This window comes from Malaclemys terrapin, chromosome 3, assembly GCF_027887155.1.
Source record: "Malaclemys terrapin pileata isolate rMalTer1 chromosome 3, rMalTer1.hap1, whole genome shotgun sequence".
Classification (NCBI taxonomy): domain Eukaryota; kingdom Metazoa; phylum Chordata; order Testudines; family Emydidae; genus Malaclemys; species Malaclemys terrapin.
Genome location: NC_071507.1, coordinates 90,875,892 through 90,895,436, shown reverse-complemented (window position 1 = coordinate 90,895,436; position 19,545 = coordinate 90,875,892). Strand labels below are relative to the sequence as shown.

General features: G+C 40.9%; 1 protein-coding gene across 3 annotated transcripts in view; it reads left to right on the top strand.

Moving 5' to 3' along the window:
• Positions 1 to 19,545, top strand: part of TULP4 (TUB like protein 4) — a 258,811-nt gene that overhangs the window by 205,453 nt on the left and 33,813 nt on the right. For all 3 annotated transcript variants that reach the window (XM_054022342.1, XM_054022343.1, XM_054022344.1), the window contains exon 7: positions 6,844 to 7,010. In XM_054022342.1, the coding sequence (XP_053878317.1) occupies positions 6,844 to 7,010 (167 nt within the window). The remainder of the gene's footprint in view (positions 1 to 6,843; positions 7,011 to 19,545) is intronic.

Here is a 19,545-nt window from a genome sequence, read left to right as displayed (position 1 = left end):
CCATGGAGGAGGGGGTTAGGGGCCGAGTTTGCTGGGGGAAAGTGAAATCACTTGAGTAAATTTGGGGGACTTTTTATTAGGATTTTTTAAAATTATGCACTTTCCCAATGTTTCAATCAGACATTTTGCACGTGGTTAACTCAAATCAAACATTTCTGATTTTCCAGATCTGAGAATAAATTCAAGCCTGAATGCAACATGAAGTGCATTTCTTAAGGATTTGCCAATTGTTTAACATCATAATATTTTTCCAGAATCAAATGATTTTCTTTAAACATGGTTTGATATTTCAAGTCCCACTGAGCCAGGGCTGAGTATTCAAAATTCAGATTATATAAAGAATAGCTAGGTTTAGGTCGCTAAACTATTAACTATTAACACTATTAACAATGATCTTTTAGGAGCTCCCCATGTAGGGTGACTTTTATCATAGTAGATCCAGATACAATGATCCTGGAAGCCCCCCCTAGTAAAGCCTGGTAGCTCTGCAGAGAAAAGCGCCCTCAGTCCAGGAAATCTTTGGCATAGGCTTCTGATCAAGGAAGTTGTCAGCTTTGGTGAGTTCAACAGGACAGACAGCCTCAGGTTTCATTTTTTCTTTTATTTCCACCAATATTATGTCTTTAAAAGTCTGGAAAAATACATATTAAAAAACTAGTGGTATCTCAGCATTAATCTTGAATTATCAAAAACTTCAAAGTCTGGAGGTTGTAGTAGTTGAAATTGGTCCTCCAAGATTAACTCAGCCACCTTTCATACTGGTTGTAACTTTTAGCCTGTTTTTTTTTTTAGAAATATAACCTTTAGTATACTATTGTTGGTTTGTTAGTCCCGTGTATAATAAAAAAAGAACATGAGTTTAATGCTGCTGTAGTAATTCCTACATTTTGGAATTTCCTGTCTTTTGAGCATTAGCTATTTCAGCCCTAACATCGCGTTAAATATAGGTTTTTGTGTAGAATTATACTACTACTTTCTGGGGGCAGATTCTTAGCCACACCATGGTAGTTTGGCACAGTTGGTGTAAAGCTGCCCTAAAACCAGCTTAGTCACCTTTGGGAAGATCCACCCTGCATAGGGGATCCTTGGGTGACATGGAGGTTCCTATGCTGCCTACCCTCATGCCCTCTCCAGCCCAAGGGGTTCAGTCAGGGAAATGGTGTCATGGTGGGAGGAACCCCTATGATCTGGGAATCCCGAGGCTCCCAGAATGGCTCCTTAATGCCATAGGGAGCTGGGACAGTTTAGAGCTGCTTTCTGGTCTAATGTCCACCAGGGGACTGGCCCAGCACTCAGTCAAGGATCAAGAGGCACAAGCCGTACCCCGTTCCGTTTCCAGAGCAGTGCTTAGCCCAGTGCTGCCATAGCCCGGGATCTGGGCCTATGTCTGTCTCTCTTCTCCCACTACCCTTTACTAGATGGAATATCAGACCTGCTGAAGTATCTATGATCCTGTAACCTCCCCACCTCAAGGGCTAAATGCTAGTGTGCAAGCTATAGTACCAGCATCTTTATTGTGAGCCTGATTGTGTGATTGATTTCAGTTGGAATGGAGGATGCTTAGCACCTTTTAGGGTCAGGCTAAGGAGAGGCAGTGGGGGAGGTAGCGAGAGAGAAAGGGGTCATATCACCGTTTTGTGGCTTGAGCCTACCTGTGATCTGCTGTATACCTGTAGGTATTTCAGGGGTTGCTGCTGTAAGTCTATTCATATTTCCCATGTTTTTTCCTCTTGTCAAGAGAGTTGTCATGCATCTTCGTAACTTTTGGTTGTTATCGTCCCATGCTAAGAATGTGGGAGAACTTGAGAACAACACACACAGTTTCTCTGTGCTCTCTAGCCACAGAGGGCATTACTAGAAGTGCCTCATATTAACTGGATAGTCTTCAGTATTGTATGTGAACTCTTGTCTATGGGTCTGTGTTTGAAATATGCAAATATTGCTCTGTGGACCCTGCAGCAGGCTCCTCCGTCTGTATAGACTGTTGAAGGCTGCTCTATGTATTTTCTAAACAGGCATCTGTGAAAATATCACACCCAAAGCAACATCAACATATTTTTGCTGTTATATCAGCTTTGCTTTAGGTGTAAAAAAATTCTGTCAGTCACTTTGCCAGGAACATTCATATTATGTTGCATTAGGAAAAAAGCTGCTTTCACTGTGGGAAGAAAATTTGCTTTTCCCCAAACTCAAATTCCTCTTTCCATCCACTCATGGAAATTCTAACAGACCAGAGGCAAGTTAAATATAAAAAGCAACAGAGGGTCCTGTGGCACCTTTAAGATTAACAGAAGTAGTGGAGCATAAGCTTTCGTGGGTGAATGCCCACTTCATCAGACGCAAGACATTCACCCATGAAAGCTTATGCTCCAATACTTCTGTTAGTCTTAAAGGTGCCACAGGACCCTCTCTTGCTTTTTACAGATTCAGACTAACACGGCTACCCCTCTGATACAAGTTAAATATAGACTCATAGACTTTAAGGCTAGAAGGGATCATCATTATCATCTAGTCTGATCTCCTACCCATTGCAGGCTGCAGAACCTCACCCACCCACTCCTGTAATAGACCCGTCCTGAGCTGTTCAACAGTTTCCTTTAATCCTTACATTTTACCTTTTAATTTATGCTCTAGATGCAAGCTGTGTCTCTGCCCACACTTAACCCAACTCTCTGTTACAGTGAGTTGCTTTTCTTTCAGGCCTCAATTGTCCCCTGTGGGCACGGCCAGAATAAGAGTTTGTGTGGAGTAACGTTGTCCCAGAAGGAATGTGTCCCAGAGCTCCGGGGCATTTAACTTGTATCTGCTACTCCTCCTCCTCATGGGAGGCAGTTTACTATCCCTCATGTGGCAGGCCAGTTCTGGTGGCTTTTATCATCACCAGGAAAGCTGAACTAACAAGACACATTAAATATAATCTTTACCAGGATCACTCTGCTTGTGATCCTTCCACTTCTTCCCCCCCCACACATACACCTCCCATTGGTCTCGGTCTGTTAAAACATTAAGCTCCTTGGGGCAGGGACTGTCTCTTCTGCATTTGAGAAGTGCCAGGCCCATTCTGTGTGAGACCACAAACTAAATAATAATGATATAAACTGTAACTGTAATTATTCAAAGGCCAGGTGTTCTAAACCCAGGAAATCTACATAAGCCACACTAATGTCCTTGTTTTTTTCTTGAAATGAGGACAAGAAAGAGGCCAAAAAATATTAGAAATGAGATCCTCACCTCTACTCTGGCCTCTTTGCACCAGGTAAAAGAGGGGGAGCAGCATAAATGGGCTGTAAAAGTCCCAGTTGCTGCCAGGGAAGATTTACCTGGTGCAGGAACTAAGGAAGATAGCGGTGAGGCTGTTATTCAAGGACACCCTCCCGCCCCCCCCAGTCCTGACATAGGCATATGTTGTGTGTGTGTTTGTGTGTGTGTGTGTGGGGGGGGTTATGGGTGGAAGAGGAACATATTAGGGGTAGGGCTGCAGCACACAGCGTTGTGCAGATTCCAGAGAGGCTGCCATCACTTAGACTTCAAAGCTGTCTAAATTATGCTGGGAGCCACTCCAGCTTCTGGAACAGGCCAGGATCAAGAGGGCACAAAGGTGGCTTAAATCCACCATAATCCCCCTCCTCCTACTAGGTTGAGAGTTCAAGTATGGCACAGCATCTCACCTAGGACTTTTGCCCAAAAGAGGTTGTTCTGTTTTCTTGGGTAAACCTAGAATTAGGCAGGTTATTAGAAATGGGGTTGGTCTGTCTGTCCCATTGATTTCTAATATGTCTGTCATCATATCCTAGAAAGAGAATTAAATCCCACTGTAGAAACATTTTCAGGGAGAGAATATCGAGAAACATCATGTGTGCTAGTCTATGAAAAAATCCACTTGAGAAACAAACATCCTGCCTCTGATATGTTCAGAAGCATAGTCCCAGTGAGAAATATCAGAAAGGAAACAGTTGCAGTAATACAAAACCATATTAAAATTGCACATAGAAGTCCCTGAAAATGACAAGTTGCCAACTTAAAACAATTCTGAGATCCTTTCTGCCAACTCTCATTTCTCTTCTGTGTCTTCATTTGAAGACCGCTTCTTGCCCATAAATGTCTTCAAAAGTTCTTAAAGAAACAAAGTGGGTGAAGTAATATTTTTTATTGGCTCAGTGTCTGTTGGTGAGAGAGATAAGGTGGAACAGATTGTTTCGCATAAGTAGTTAAGAACATAAGAATGTCCATACTGGGTCAGACCAAAGGTCCATCCAGCCCAGTATCCTGTCTACTGACAGTGGCCAATGCCAAGTGCCCCAGGGGAAGTGAACCTAACAGGTAATGATCAAGTGATCTTTCTCCCGCCGTCCATCACCACCCTCTGACAAACAGAGGCTAGGGACACCATTCCGTACCCATCCTGTCTAATAGCCATTAATGGACTTAACCTCCATGAATTTATCCAGTTCTCTTTTAAACCCTGTTACAGTCCTAGCCTTCACAACCTCCTCAGGCAAGGAGTTCCACAAGTTGACTGTGCGCTGTGTGAAGAACTTCCTTTTATTTGTTTTAACCTGCTGCCCATTAATTTTATTTGGTGGCCCCTAGTTCTTATGGGAACAAGTAAATAACTTTTCCTTATTCACTTATTTCCTTACTCACCTTATTTCACATCACTCATGATTTTATATACCTCTATCATATCCCCCCTTAGTCTCCTCTTTTCCAAGCTGAAAAGTCCTAGCCTCTTTAATTTCTCCTCATATGGGACCCATTCCAAACCCCTAATTATTTTAGTTGCCGTTCTCTGAACCTTTTCTGGTACCAGTATATCTTTTTTGAGATGAGGGGACCACATCTGTACGCAGTATTCAAGATGTGGGTGTACCATGGATTTATATAAGGGCAATAAGATATTCTCCAACTTATTCTCTATCCCCTTTTTAACATACTTCAATGAATCATTCATGGAATAGTGGCCGATTAACACAGCTCCACTCATGGAAGGGGGAGAGGGGGAGCAGGAATAGGGGGTTAGTGGGTTATAGATTGTTGTAATAAAGCCTTAAATCTAGTGTGTCTGTTCAGTCCATGATTTTTAATGTCTAGCAGAGTTATTAATTTAAGTTCCCAGACTCATCTTTTGAAGGTGTTGTGCAGGTTTCCTATGAAGATGGGGACTGAGAGGTCAGATATAGAGTGATCGCTTTGTGAAAAGTGTTCACCCATAGGTGATATGGTGTTTTTGTCTTTGATTATTGTTCTGTGAGAGTTCATTCGAGAGTGCAGCGATTGTCTGGTTTTACCCACATAGTTGTTGTTGGGGCATTTAGTGCACTGGATGAGGTACAGCACATGTTGGGGAGTTGTTTGAAGGGCCAACCTCTCCAACCTCATCAGAAGCAAGCTCCCCACAGACCAGCACACATCAACTCACAGTGGCACCAGACCCTGCCAGAACAGCAGAGGCAAAATCTGCAAACATATTTCTACTGCTATGATGATCAATACCCTCCACAACACACTTTTCAAGATTGATGGGTCCTACACATGCCTATCACATGTTGTATACCTCATCCAGTACATTAAGTACCCCAGTGACAACCATGTGTGTGATATGAGACTATCACTGCACTGTCAAATGAACTCTCACAGAAAAATAATAAAAGACAAAAACACCATATCTCCTGTGGGTGAACACTTGTCACAAAGCGATCACTCTATATCTGACCTCTCAGTCCTCATCTTCATAGGAAACCTGCACAACACCTTCAAAAGATGAGTCTGGGAACTTAAATTAATAACTCTGCTAGACATTAAAAATCATGGACTGGATTTATGGCTTATTACAATAATCTGTAACCCACTAACCACCGCCCATGGCTTTTCCCCCCTCCTTTATGACTGGAGAGGTATTAATGGGCCACTTCACCCCGAATGACCCCTTGAAACAATCTGTTCCACCTTGTGTTTAGCTGTGACACTCTGACTACATTTCTCAGACCTGAAGAAGAGCTCTGTGTAAGCTCAAAGGCTTGTTTCTCTCACCAACGGAAATTGATCCAATAAAAGATTTTACCTCACCCACCTTGTCTCTTTAATATCCTGGGACCACCACAGCTACAACACTGTATTCAAAAGGTTCTTGGCAGATTGAACATCCCTGACCGAGCACAGAGTTTGTCTGGCCTGCCTTCCGCCTCAGGTTTAAAGATAAACCTATCTACAGGCCTGTTCTGTATTCCTTGCACAAACATAACTGCCATTGACCTTGAAGGCAGAAACACAAAATATTATTCCTGAGCTCTTGCTGAAGTAGATAGGGGTCTGGAGGATGTCAGGGACAGAAATCAGCATCCCAAAATGAAGGCCTGGGCAGATGTCTGTAGGAGCGGGATCCCTATCGATCAAAAGAGATTAGCTGTGTGTGTATTGATATGTATATTGTATATAACATCTATAATACATTATTTTGCTACTTGCATCCAAAATGTAGGCCCTGATATACATTGTAGACTCTTGGCAAAGGTAAAGAAGGCAATATATTTTTTACACACCTGTTATATTTTATTAAAGATAGAGTGGATAACATTTAAAAAGTGCATTAAGTGACATATTAGCCTAAGTTTCATTGAAAGTCAGTGGGACTTATGCCTCTAAGATCTAAGTTTTTAAAGGTGTTTAGGTATTGCTCTATTAAGTGTTGCAGCACCTAACTGACCTTGGAGTCTAATTCCTATTGACTTTCAGTGAAAGTTGGGCTCCTAAGTAACTTTTGATAATGGGACTTGCTACCCATATTGGTTGTGATTATTGGTAACGGTGTCCTACCCCACAGATGTCTTATCTTTGTGATTTCAGATGTAGTGGTGCAGTGGTGTACACAGGGAGACCTGTTGGCTGTAGCAGGCATGGAAAAGCAAAGTCAGCTAGCTGACCTTGGTAGCAGTTCCATTCTGAAAAGTGCGCTCGTCAAGTTCTACAATGTCCGTGGGGAACATATCTATACGCTGGAGACTCCTGTGCAGGTAAGGAATATTTTTGAAGTTAGCCCTGGTATTAATGCCAGAGCTTCAATAATTTTTCCACCTACATTATCCCAATAATATAGGCACACATTACTGAAGTGCTCAACTGAATGTGTTTAACGAGTTCTAAGTCTTTGAAGCTCCTAGAATCTGAATTGCAGGAACGTATCATATAATTAATTATTATTATTATTATGAGTATTATGGTCAGGCCTTGAGGCTCCAACTGAGATCAGGACTTCATTATGTGAGGCACTGTACAGACACCTAGTGAGAGACAGTTGCACCAAAGACTTTACAGTCTAGACAAGACAAACAAAAGGATGAGAGATGAGGAACTAAAGAGCAGAGTGACTAAGGCCCAGATTGTTAAAGATATTTAGGCATTGCTGTGGCCAGTGTTGCAATGCCTAACTGATTTAGGAGCTTAAACCTCATTTTCAAAAAGGATTTATGCATTTGGGAACCAAAATTCTAGTGACAGTTAATGGGATTTTGGTTCTTAAGTGCCTGAATCCTTTTTGAAAATGAGATTTAAGCTCCTAAATCAGTCAGGTGTTGCAATACTGAGCACAGCACCACCTAAATATCTTTAACACCCTGTGTCTAAGTGCCTTACCCAAAGTCACACTGGAAATCTGTGGCAGAACCAGGAATTGAACTCGTATCTCCTGAGTCTAAATCCAAAATCTTAACCACAAGACTGTCCTCCCTGTCTATTATCTCCTTACATATACAGGACAATTCTGTCTTAGTGTAGGGGTAGGACAACCTGATAGAACAGAAGGTCCTACGATGTATGAATCTTTTATTACTTTTATGGGCATGGATGGTATTATGGGTAAAACACAGAATTCTGAGTTGGGAGGGCTTGTTTCTTTTCCCAGATTCACCACAGACTTCCCATGTGACCTTTGGCAAATCACTTAATCTCTCTGGGTGAACTTCAGCAAAAGACCTATATGCCACTTAAGTCCACAAAATAAGACTTAAGTGGTGCATATGTTTTCTGCTGGCTCTCTGAACAGGAATGAATTTCACCCTATGCCTTGGTTCACTGTCTATAAAATGGGGACAACACCTCTTTCATTCTTCTCCATGGTGTTGTGAGGCTTAATTAATGTTTAAGTGTTCTGAAATCCGCAAGTGATGGAATGTTCCATAGATATACATTATTATTATTATTATTGTTGTTGTTTGTTTGTTTGTTTGTTTGTTTACTTTGTTTATTCTGCAATACCAGGAAATGAAGTGGGTACAAAATGCTGAGTTAAGGACTTCATAGCAAGCAAACTCCTGAATTTCCACATTTGTATTTATTTATCTCTCAAGGGTAGCATCCAGTAATTAATTACATACATTTTAGTTTGGATTTAATTCTTTTGTAATTATGTTTATTTATAATAATATGCTCCGCATCCAAGCTTGAGTGCAAAATATTAGGGACCCAAATGTGTATATAGGCATCTAAGTGATGATTTAGCTGCTGAAGGGCTTGTCTATACATACAGTTTGTACCACTTTAACTATATCGGTATAGTTAAAACAATACAACCCCCACCACCACCCAGGTTGATGCAGTTATGCCAGTATAAGGACTTGTCCACATGGGGACACTTAGGAAAATTAATCTGAATTACCTAAAGGTGTGAATTTAAAGTGGATTAGTTAGATTGCTTTAAACCCCAGTGTGGATTTCTCATTCAGAATTAAAGTGGCTTTAATTCAGTTTAGCTTCCAAATAGAATAAAGCGAATTAAGGACACTTTAATTCTGAATAAGGTGTCCACACATGGTTTTAATGTGCTTTAACTAAAACACTTTAAATGCACACCTTTAGTTAATTCAGATTAATTTTCCTCAGTGTCAGTGTGTAGACAAGCCCCAAAAGTGCTTATACCAGAATAACTATTTTGGTTATAGCAGTATAATTCCCCAGATAGGAAGCAGAATAAACTATATCAGTACAAGATATCTTTTTACTGGTATAACTGTGTCCACACTATGGACCATACTGGTATAACTATTTCAGTAAAAAAAAAATCACATCCTAACCAAAATAATTATACTCGTACAAACACTGAGTGTAGACCAGGCCTAAGATTAGGGCCTGATTTTTCATCTCACATTGGTTTGTGTAATTCTGTTGACTTCAGTTAAATTAATTTGTAATTTACACTGGTGAAATTGAGAGGAGGGATGCCTAAACAAGATACTTCGGATCTCTTCCTCCTGTCCTTTGTCCATTTACACTGTATGTGTCCACACGTTTGAACACGGGGCCTAATAATATTACCATCTAAGTCCGGGATTGGCAACTGGAAAGTACTAGAGGGCCACAAAATCCACTAAAATCCTTTGGCTGTTGGGGGAGTGTTGGGTCCTGCCCCCAGGGGAGGGATAACTTGGGTGGGAGGGTGTCCTGTTCCTGGGTGGTGGGAGGCCCCAGGCGGGCAGGGTTAGAGAGCGAGCCCACCCTGCACTCACCCCACAGCAGTAGCTCTGGTCCTACAGTGCTGGACCCAGCTCCCTCCTCCAGCCCATTGGATCTCACCACAGGGTATGTGATGCGTGCATATGTGCAGGCCAGCCTTCCCCCACCCCCTGTGATGCCCCACCCTGCCACGCCCCCTTCTTAGCCCTGGTGCTGCCAGACCTCCTGCCCTAAGCTGAGGCGGTGGCAGACCAAATAAAATGATCTGGTTGACCAGATGAAGCCCCCATCCCTGATCTAAGTAGCAGTGTACTAGAATTTGTAGATCATTTGGATTACTGACAAAATCAGCTAGAACTTGTTATTGCACAAAAAGATTGTTAGTGACATTTGTTATTCTACCTGGCTGCTCCAAAGATACATGTAGTGGACAGACTGAGTCCACGGTCCCAGTAATTTGTCTTATGAACACCAGCCGCAGTAAAATCAATACTCTGCTGGAAAATGGCAGTCAGTGCTGTGATAGGATTTTATAAAATTGACCATTGGCAATTGAAAGGGAATGAGTGGGAAGAGGAGAGTTTGTCACATCTCAAACCCTGCTATGAAAGCAGTTTCCTCTAGAACAGACAGTGTATGAATGAGATGGTGCATTTATTTAATATCAGCACAGTTCCTGATTTAATTAATGGCAAGAAAGTTAAGCAGCACTGAACATTGCAGAGATCAGATTACTGATGAAAAATTGATTTAATGTGAGGTGCTCCTGGTTCGTATGTCTGATAAAGCAGTTACCTGGTGTCTTCACTGTAAAATATATTAAACTGTTATTGTTTATGCTGTTTGTATATTCTGGATGTTTTGGTGGGGATTAAGTGATAATTTGTTGGGTAGTTTATAAAAATAACTCCGTGAAAGCTGCTGTAGAATTTATATTCAGTTTAGTTAGATCATACATTACTTGGTGTAAAGCCACAGCTAGCCACAGAGTAGGAATAAGAACCTCAGAACTGTTTACTTTGGTTTACTCCTAATGATGATGATGATCATTGTCACAGTTTCCCTTGAGAACAAACTGTGTTTTATGTCCCCATCTTCTCCTCCTGCTTTGGTACAATTTGGTGTCTAACATCTGGTTATCAACTCTTAATCCCTGACCATCAATGAGTGATTATATTGTTCATAAATGGATAACCTAGTTTTCTGGCTACGATCTCTGAATATAAATAACATCATAAGCAAGGGGATCATACTCGGTTAGAAGCATTCAATCCAGCCTAAGACTTATATGAAAAATAATTCACAGATGGGAGAGTATAGACATCAAGGTGTAACAGCCTTTGGCATATTGCCCTGTCAGTGGCATTAACCCAACACCCATAGCTTCCCTTAACATCACAAAATGGCATATACAGAAAATCTGGATAGACTGAACAACAGTGGCAGGCCTTGAACCAGTATTGGAATTTACCTTATGAGGCACCATGTACTCTCAGCTCCTGTTGAACTCACTGAGAGTTGAGGGTGTTCATCACCCCACGCTACTGAGCCTTCATACATTAATCTTATTGGAACCATTCCCTATGCACTGTTATCTGAATAAAAAATCAAAGATCTGTAATGTTGGGGTATCAACTGCACTTGCAGTTTCAGTGCTTGTTTATACAAAGAATATATTTTAAAGCAGGGGTTTTCAACCTGGGGGTGAGGACCCCTCAGGGGGTTGTGTGGTTATTACATGGGGGGGGGGGGGTCACGAGCTGTCAACCTCCACCCCAAATCCTGTTTTGCCTCTAGCATTTATAATGGTGCTAAATATATTAAAAAGTGTTTTTAGTTTATAAGGGGAGGGGGTCGCACTCAGAAGCTTGCTATGTGAAAGGGGTCACCAGTACAAAAATTTGAGCCATTGTTTTAAAGGCTGCCCATAAATTTTAAACTAGTCAAAGGAATACTGTCTGTTCCTGTAAACCTGATTGTTTAACATTTCTTTCCCCCAACCCAAATCTGATCAAGCAAAGATAAGCCAAATTCCTTTCTTTAGTGGTTTTGTTTTTCAGTAATGCTTCTCTTGCATTTTAAAATAGAATAAAAATAGTGAAATGCCCTATTCATGCATTCTTTATTGGAGGAACATTAACAAACCTTTTGTATTTATTTGTTAAACCATCATCACCCTTTCTCCTGCATTAAGCAGAGACAGTGATAATAATAATGGGACTTACTCAAGTCTCTCATTACAGTCTTGCTAAAACTGTTTATCAGGAATGCTGCAACCCAATTCTGTCACTTCAGAATTACTCATTGGATGTGTGGCAGGGTCTCCAGTATATCAGTTTACTATACCTGCTGTCATAAAGCCATCCTCCAACTGGATACAGTTGCTTCATAGCTTCCCAGTAGGGGAGGCTCCTACCACTCCACAGTTGCCTCACTACAGACATTACAAAAATCTGTGAAGTTGTGATAATTCATTCTGCTTAATGGCTCAGATAATTTGCTTAGGTGCTGATCCTTTCTAGGGGCCTTAAAATTCTCTCTTACCTGGCCCAGAGAGGACCATAGCAACAGGAATTGGGGCCTGGAGATCCTGATTGTGATCTCATTTACATGAGTGTAGATTGAGAGTAACTCCACTGTAGTGTATGGAGTTACACCAGTGTAAAATTGGGGCAAGTAAAGCAGAATCAGGCCAAAGTGAACTACCTGTAGGGAGGGAGTGGAATCAGCAGGGCATACTCTATGCTTATACTTCGCAATATTAGGTTTACAGCTGACCTTGATAAACAGACAGTTTTATAGTGTGATCACATTTTTCTCAATGCATCGGTTATTTAAATGTTAGTTCAGTAGGGTGCTCAGTTTAAAAGGTGCTAGTTTTGTGTGTAATTTTTTGTTGATTGTTACAGAATCTTTTATTCTCATATTGTTAGAATAGAAAAGGAGCTGTACAAATTCAGGAAGGTAGACATAGTATAAAATGAGTTGGAACTGAAAACTTTTTGGAAAGAATGAAGCTAAATATTTTTACCCCAATTTTCTAGTTGGCTGTTGAAAAGCTATAGGTTGCATCTATAAATACTGGGTTTGCGCCTGCTCCTGTTAAAATCCGTGATAGAACTCGTACAGACCTTAATGGGAGCAAGATTAGGCTCAGAAGTTGGCTCTTCTTTTTCTGGTAAATTCATTAGTCAAAATATAGCCATTTAGTACTGTGCTTCTCAAACTTGGACAATCTCCAATACCACATTGAGCAATATGGGAAAGACTCATAGACTCATATCTTGTGTTGGAAAAGACTCGTTCAGTTAAAACTGATGTATTTCAGCTGGATTGAGGTGTGAAAAGATGCTTTATTATGGAAACTTTGACCTGAAATAACTAAGAAACAAACAGCAAACTGTCAGTTCTGCAGTTTGAAAAATCTTATATGTCCCCATCACTGTGGTATCAGCGTGTCTCTCAGTCATTCATGCATTTATCCTCACAACACGCCAGTAAATTAACTGAGGCAGAGAGGCTATGTGACTTGTCACACAGGAAGCCTGGAGCAGAGCAAGGACTTGAATCCATGTTTTCTAAGTCTCAGGCTAGTACCATAGCCACTGGGCCATCCCTCCTCTCTTTTTTTTAAGAAAGAAAGAAAGAAAAAGGAGATCTAGGAGTTGAACTTGTGTCTGTAAAACTTCAACCTTTCTTAAGTGAAGGAGAGAATTAGCAAGCAAAATGTTGTTTAGTTTCTTTTCAGTTGTACTTAAACATATCATCATTCATTAGTCAGACAGATTGTCCTTTATAACTAGGTGCTCATTGCTGAAAGATTTGAAATCCTGCGTACTTATCAACGCTAAAACCCATCTCATTGGTTCATGTCCGGCAGTGAGACTTCCTCCCCAGAATCTAATTTTCATGGATACTGTATTTCACAACTAGTGGAGCTTCCAGTCTCAGTAGGCAAGGTATTGGTTCAGACAGTGAGCAGGCCTTAGTGCACAGGATTTCTGAGCACATGGGAAATCAATAAGGAGCATATGACTTTCACTAAATTCAGATTGACTGAACTGTGTGAATGGGATGAGAGGTTTGTATATTATATTTAGACTTGGCCGAATTTGATTTTTATTTTTTAATGATTTCAGTGGATACTATCTGTTTATTTTTAGCATTTTTGTCAATTTCAATTTTCACAGTTGTGGGAAATTATGAGGGGAGGGTCAGACATTATTTAATGACTGTAGAAGTTGATTCACCAAGTTAAATATAAATTGTCAACATCACATGTCAAAATATACAAAGTAAATACCCTTAAATCAAACTCCAAGAAGTTCTCAACCAGCATTTTTCTTTCTTTTTCTGTCTGCAGATTTAGAGTGTAATTGATGGAAATACTTTTTTTATCAGTTTGTGTGTGTGCAGTGAAATGGATATTGACCAACATTTACCAATAAAAATCTAATCCTTCCAAGCCTAATTATACTGGTCCCCTGGCAGGGGGAAGAATGAGTCAAATAAGAAAAAGTAGCACAGGAAGCTAACTTAATTAGGAGTATCCAGTCCAGCACTCTGCTGTAATATAAGCAAGGACATTCCCAGCTGGGATGCACGTAGCCACAGAGACATAGTAGAGTCTCTATCCCCCTTTCTGTTTCTGAAACAATCTAGCTCATTGTTACCCAAGTTTTGAATCTGTCTTTGCACTCAGTGTGCTTGTTGTGTAAAACATCTCAATAATTGCCCTTCGGTGTACTGTGTTTAAAATTAGCATTGCTTAGCCCTAAAAGCCTTTTTATTTGTATAGAAATTAAACTTTTTCTGGTGTGTTTGTATTTGATCCTTGGGATTCATTCAGGTGTTTATATTTTCTTGATGGGATCCTTATAAAATCTGCTGGCATTTTGTATGATAAAAATTAGGGCTGTCAATTAATCGCAGTTAACTCACACGATTAAAAAAAATTAACTGCGATTAAAAAACTTAATCGTGATTAATCGCACTGTTAAACAATAGAATACCAATTTAAATTTATTAAATATTTTTGGATGTTTTTCTATATTTTCAAATATATTGATTTCTATTACAACACAGAATACAAAGTGTACAGTGCTCACTTTATATTATTTTTTATTACAAATATTTGCACTGTAAAAATGATAAAAGAAATAGTATTTTTCAATTCACCTCATACAAGTACTGTAATGCAATCTCTATTGTGAAAGTGTAACTTACAAATGTAGATTTTTTTTTGTTACATTGTTTTGTTTTTGAGTGCAGTTATATAAAACTTTAGAGCCTACAAGTCCACTCAGTCCTAATTCTTGTTCAGCCAATTGCTAAGACAAACAAGTTGGTTCACATTTATGGGAGATACTGCTGCCTGCTTCTTATTTACAATGTCACTTGAAAGTGAGAACAGTCATTCACATGGCACTTTTGTAGCCAGTGTTGCAAGATATTTACATGCCAGATATGCTAAACATTCGTATACCCCCTCATGCTTCAGCCACCATTCTGGAGGACATGCTTCCATGCTGATGATGATTGTTAAAAAAAAATAGTGTGTTAATTAAATTTGTGACTGATTTCCTGGGGGAGAATTGTATGTCCCCTGCTCTTATACACCCACATTCTGCATCGGTCCGCTCTGTTATGGATTGTTATCGAGCAGAACCCATCATCAACATGGATGCATGTTACCTGGAATGGTGGTTGAAGTATGAAGGGACATATGAATCTTTAGCATCTGGCACGTAAATATCTTGTAACACTGGTTACAACAGTGCCATGCGAACGCCTGTTCTCACTTTCAAGTGACACTGTAAACAAAAAGCGGGCACCATTATCTCCGGCAAATGTAAACAAAATTGTTTGTCTGAGCGATTGGCTGAAGTAGGACTGAGTGGACTTGTAAAACTTTTGAGCCTACATTGTTTTATTTTTGAATGCCATTGTTTTGTACATAATTCAACATTTGTAAGTTCAACTTTCATGATAAAGAGATTGCACTACAGTACTTGTATTAGGTGAATTGAAATATACTATTTGTTTTTTTACAGTGCAGATATTTGTATTAAAATAAATAGAAAGTGAGCACAGTACACTTTGTATTCTGTGTTGTAATTTAAATCAATATATTTGAAAATGTAGAAAACATCAAAAAATATTTAAATAAATGGTATTTTATTATTGTTTAACAGTGCGATTGATCGTGCAATTAATTTTTTTAATCTCTTGACAGCCCTAATAAAAATGGAAATGAAAGTACCAGAATTTGTGGCTGCATTTCCCTGCTCCCAGCAAAAAACAAATGTCCACTCATGTTAAACACTCTATGGTAGATCTGCTTGCACATTCCCTATAAAGTGTAATAGAATGTATTTAAAGTGGTATGGTTATAAACAGCATTTCCCCCCCTTTTTTTATTGGAACTGCCCTAAATAAATGGAATGCTTTATGAGAAGCAAGGACATCTCAGGCCAGCTACTTCACACCGCAGAATTTGGATAGAGCACTGTGGCAGGTTGATAATTGACTTGCTGCAGTAATCGATCCACATCTTCACAGTTCAGGGAGGAAGCGTGTAAGGGGCAGCTATTGAGAAATGCTATTCTGATCAATGCATTTAAAGGTCAGGCCACATCTGGCAGTTTTTTTTTTTTTGTCTTGTCTGTAATAATGATTTTTTTTTTTTTTTTTTTTTTTTTACTGTACCTCACTTTGAATCCCTATAGTCCTTCACCTTGTGTGAAGTGATGCTGGATGTTAGATATGAAGAACGCTGCAGAATTGTCCTACTGCAGTGCTGTCCTGAAGAAAATGCCAGCAAAGCATTTCTGCAGTATCCATAAGCAAAAGATAAATCGATACCAGAATGAAGATTGGCTGATGGCATAGAAAATGTTGAGATAAAAAGATGTAATATCTGTGGGAGGAAACTGTGCTAAGCCATTTTATATGATAGAGGGAATACCTAGAGATAGCAACAGGAGCGGGTAAGCGCTGTGATTTGAATAGAATATAATGTACATATACATATGTGTGTGTGTGTGTACATACCTGCACATCTGTATATTTATAAACATCACATACATAAAAACTACATTGGAAAATGTAGTCAAGTCAAGCATGTAAAAGTTAGGAAACAACAAAATTAAAGTTGGGAAATTGAGACTGAAACTGCACCAGGCCACACAGTGAGTCAGTGGCAGACCCATGACTAGAACTCATGCCCTCCTAACTTCCCACCTTGTACTGCCCACGACACCTTCCTGCCAGAGGTGCCACTCATGGCTTCAAAAGTCATGATTAATGTGTCCATCCTACTCACGTGTTGATAAAACCCCAGTGCTATACCACGCAATTGTGTATTCCTTCTCTCTCTATTATATACACATCTTACTCCTGGAGGAATTCTGTGCCACTGTGCAATGCAGAATTTGCGAAGAATTAATGTTCTGCGCAGGATTTCATGTTTCCCTTGTAGAATTGGTGCTGCAGAGCTGCTGGTCGCCCCTAAGGTCCACTGGACTCTGCAGAGCCCAGCTTGCAGAGCGCCCAGCCCGGTGGGAATGGAGGCTCTGCATGCTCCAGCTGCCTGGCTTGAGCCTCATCTGCCTGGGGGATGGGCGAGCGCCTGGGAGACCTGGTTCTGGCAAAGGGTGTGGAAAGGCAGGGCCGCACTGCATCACCTGGCAGGACTGTAAAGAAGCTGGGGGGAGTAAAGGCTGTGGGGTGAGGGGAATGCAGGTATCTGGGATGGGGTGGTGCCCCATGGCTGGAGTGAGGAGGGGTGCAGGTGTCTGGACTGGGGGGTGCTCTGCAGCTGGGCTCTGGGGGGAAAGGGACTGCAGGTATCTGGGCCAGGGGGGACCCCACGGCTGGGCTGTGGGGGAATGGGACTGTGGGTCTTTGAGGTCTGGGGGGCCCCACGCAGCCAACCTCTAGCACCCCCAAACTGGAACTGGGTTGTTGTAGGGTTTTCTTTAACTCTGTACTCCCGGGGGGGATCTTTTCCCCCCCATTGTCTGTATTGTTGACATACTTGTTGACAGGTATTTTGAAATAAATTACCAAAATAATTGAAATTGGAGTGATTATTTGTCAAAATAACACAATATAAAATATGCAGAATTTTAAAATATGGTGCATAGAATTTAAAAAATTTTGGTGCAGAGTTTTTAATGTTTTTATGCAGAATTCCCCCAGGAGTAACATGTTGATTCATCCAGCATGTAGAAAGACGTGTAGTTAGACCAGCTGTACTGCCAGGGGAAGCTGTACCCACAGTGGGATTCATCCCTTGGAGAAAATAGGGGCACTTCTGCCCCTGTCCTCTCCAGGGCTCCACAGCATGAATCAGCACATCCCCATGTGTCCTGGCCTTGCCCTTTCCCTGTCCAGTCCTCCCTATTTTATGAGCTGCATTGGCCAGTTCTGAGTTCCCAACCCTGCTGCACCCTCCTGGTTTACAAGATCCAGGCTCTAACCCCTGAGCTACGGAGCCAGGTCCCAGGTGCCCTCAACACAGGGTGGAGGTTGGTTCTTGCTGATGAGCAACCGATGAATGACCAAAAGGCACTACAAGGGAGATTTCTGCTGGTAGTGACCCAAGGCTAGATTCTGCCATGAGATAATACTTAGTCCTGCTATGAGTGCAGGGGACTGGACTAGATGACCTCTCGAGGTCCCTTCCAGTCTCATGATACTATGTAGAATCTACTGCCAATGGGTTTCCTACTTTTAAAAAAGTACCTACAATTAAACATAATTTAGAACAGACAAAATCTCCAAAGTGTGTGTTTATGCTGTTGTTGATGATACTTCAGGGATTTCTCAGTTCTTTTAAGTGTGTTGCCCAATCTTTAGATTATGTATTAATTATATTGATTACTTAAGAATCCCCAGTTATCACTTTGAGGGTTGACAGGTTCTTGTCTCAAAATCAGGCCCAGTATTATTTCAATTATTATATAGTTGGGAACCCCGATGTGCACAGTTGCAACTCACACTATAGGAACTCTTATATTTACAAATATAGTTTATTAATACATTTAGCAGTCACAAACAGCCCAACTTAGTAAGATAGATGGAGATACTACAGAATGTACATCTGCACATCCATATAATCACACCATCTCCTGTAGAACAACCTGAAATGTAAGCCATCATCTTCCTCATCCCCATCCCCTTCCCCCTCATCACCAGTGGCCATCATCCCGGCACCTCCCAAGGACTATATCTCCTTCTCTTACTGCCTCTAGGCTGCTATGCCACTTTTATAATATATTGGCTGATACCTCTATGTTTGATGCATATTCAGTAAGGGATTTTTCCCCTTTTCCTTATTTGTATTTCCTCACCTTACTAATGTTGGAGTGTCTTTTTCCTATTGATTAGTATATCAATGATCTAAACTTATTATTATATACGTCAGTTCATTACCATGGCCCTTTTGTGGTTAGATATCACATTTGTTATTTCTGTCCTAACCGGTTATTTTGATTCTTCCCAAGTTGTGGTGTACCTGTTAAGTTTAAAAGGGTATGAATTTAGGAAAGCCCCTGTGCCAACCTGCTCAATGCATCCTTTATCTATTGCTCCGAGCCTGTATTGGTGGGTCCTGTGCTTCCAGGCGGATTTAGTGGCCTCAGAAGCTCACTGAGGCCCTTGTTATCATAGAATATCAGAGTTGGAAGGGACCTCAGGAGATCATCTAGTCCAACCTGCTGCTCAAAGCAGGACCAATCCCCAGACAGATTTTTACCCCAGTTCCCTAAATGGCCCCCTCAAGGATTGAACTCACAACCTTGGGTTTAGCAGGCCAATGCTCAAACCACTGAGCTATCCCTCCCCCCTGGACCTCCCTTTCTCAGTACAGCAACAAAGGTCACAGCTTATTGAGCTACTTTCATCACAGGCCAGTATGGGAAGTGGGAAGGTGGAATACCCACAGTCTCTGCTGCTCCTTAGAGCTCAGGAGGCACAGTGTGGACCAAAGTCTGCTTCCCCTCTCAAGGGGATCTCTGTAGAGCATGGGGGGAAGAGGGGAACCCTGGACCACCCTCTACTAGTTTGAGCTCATTTTGTGCCTTTGCTTTTCTAATC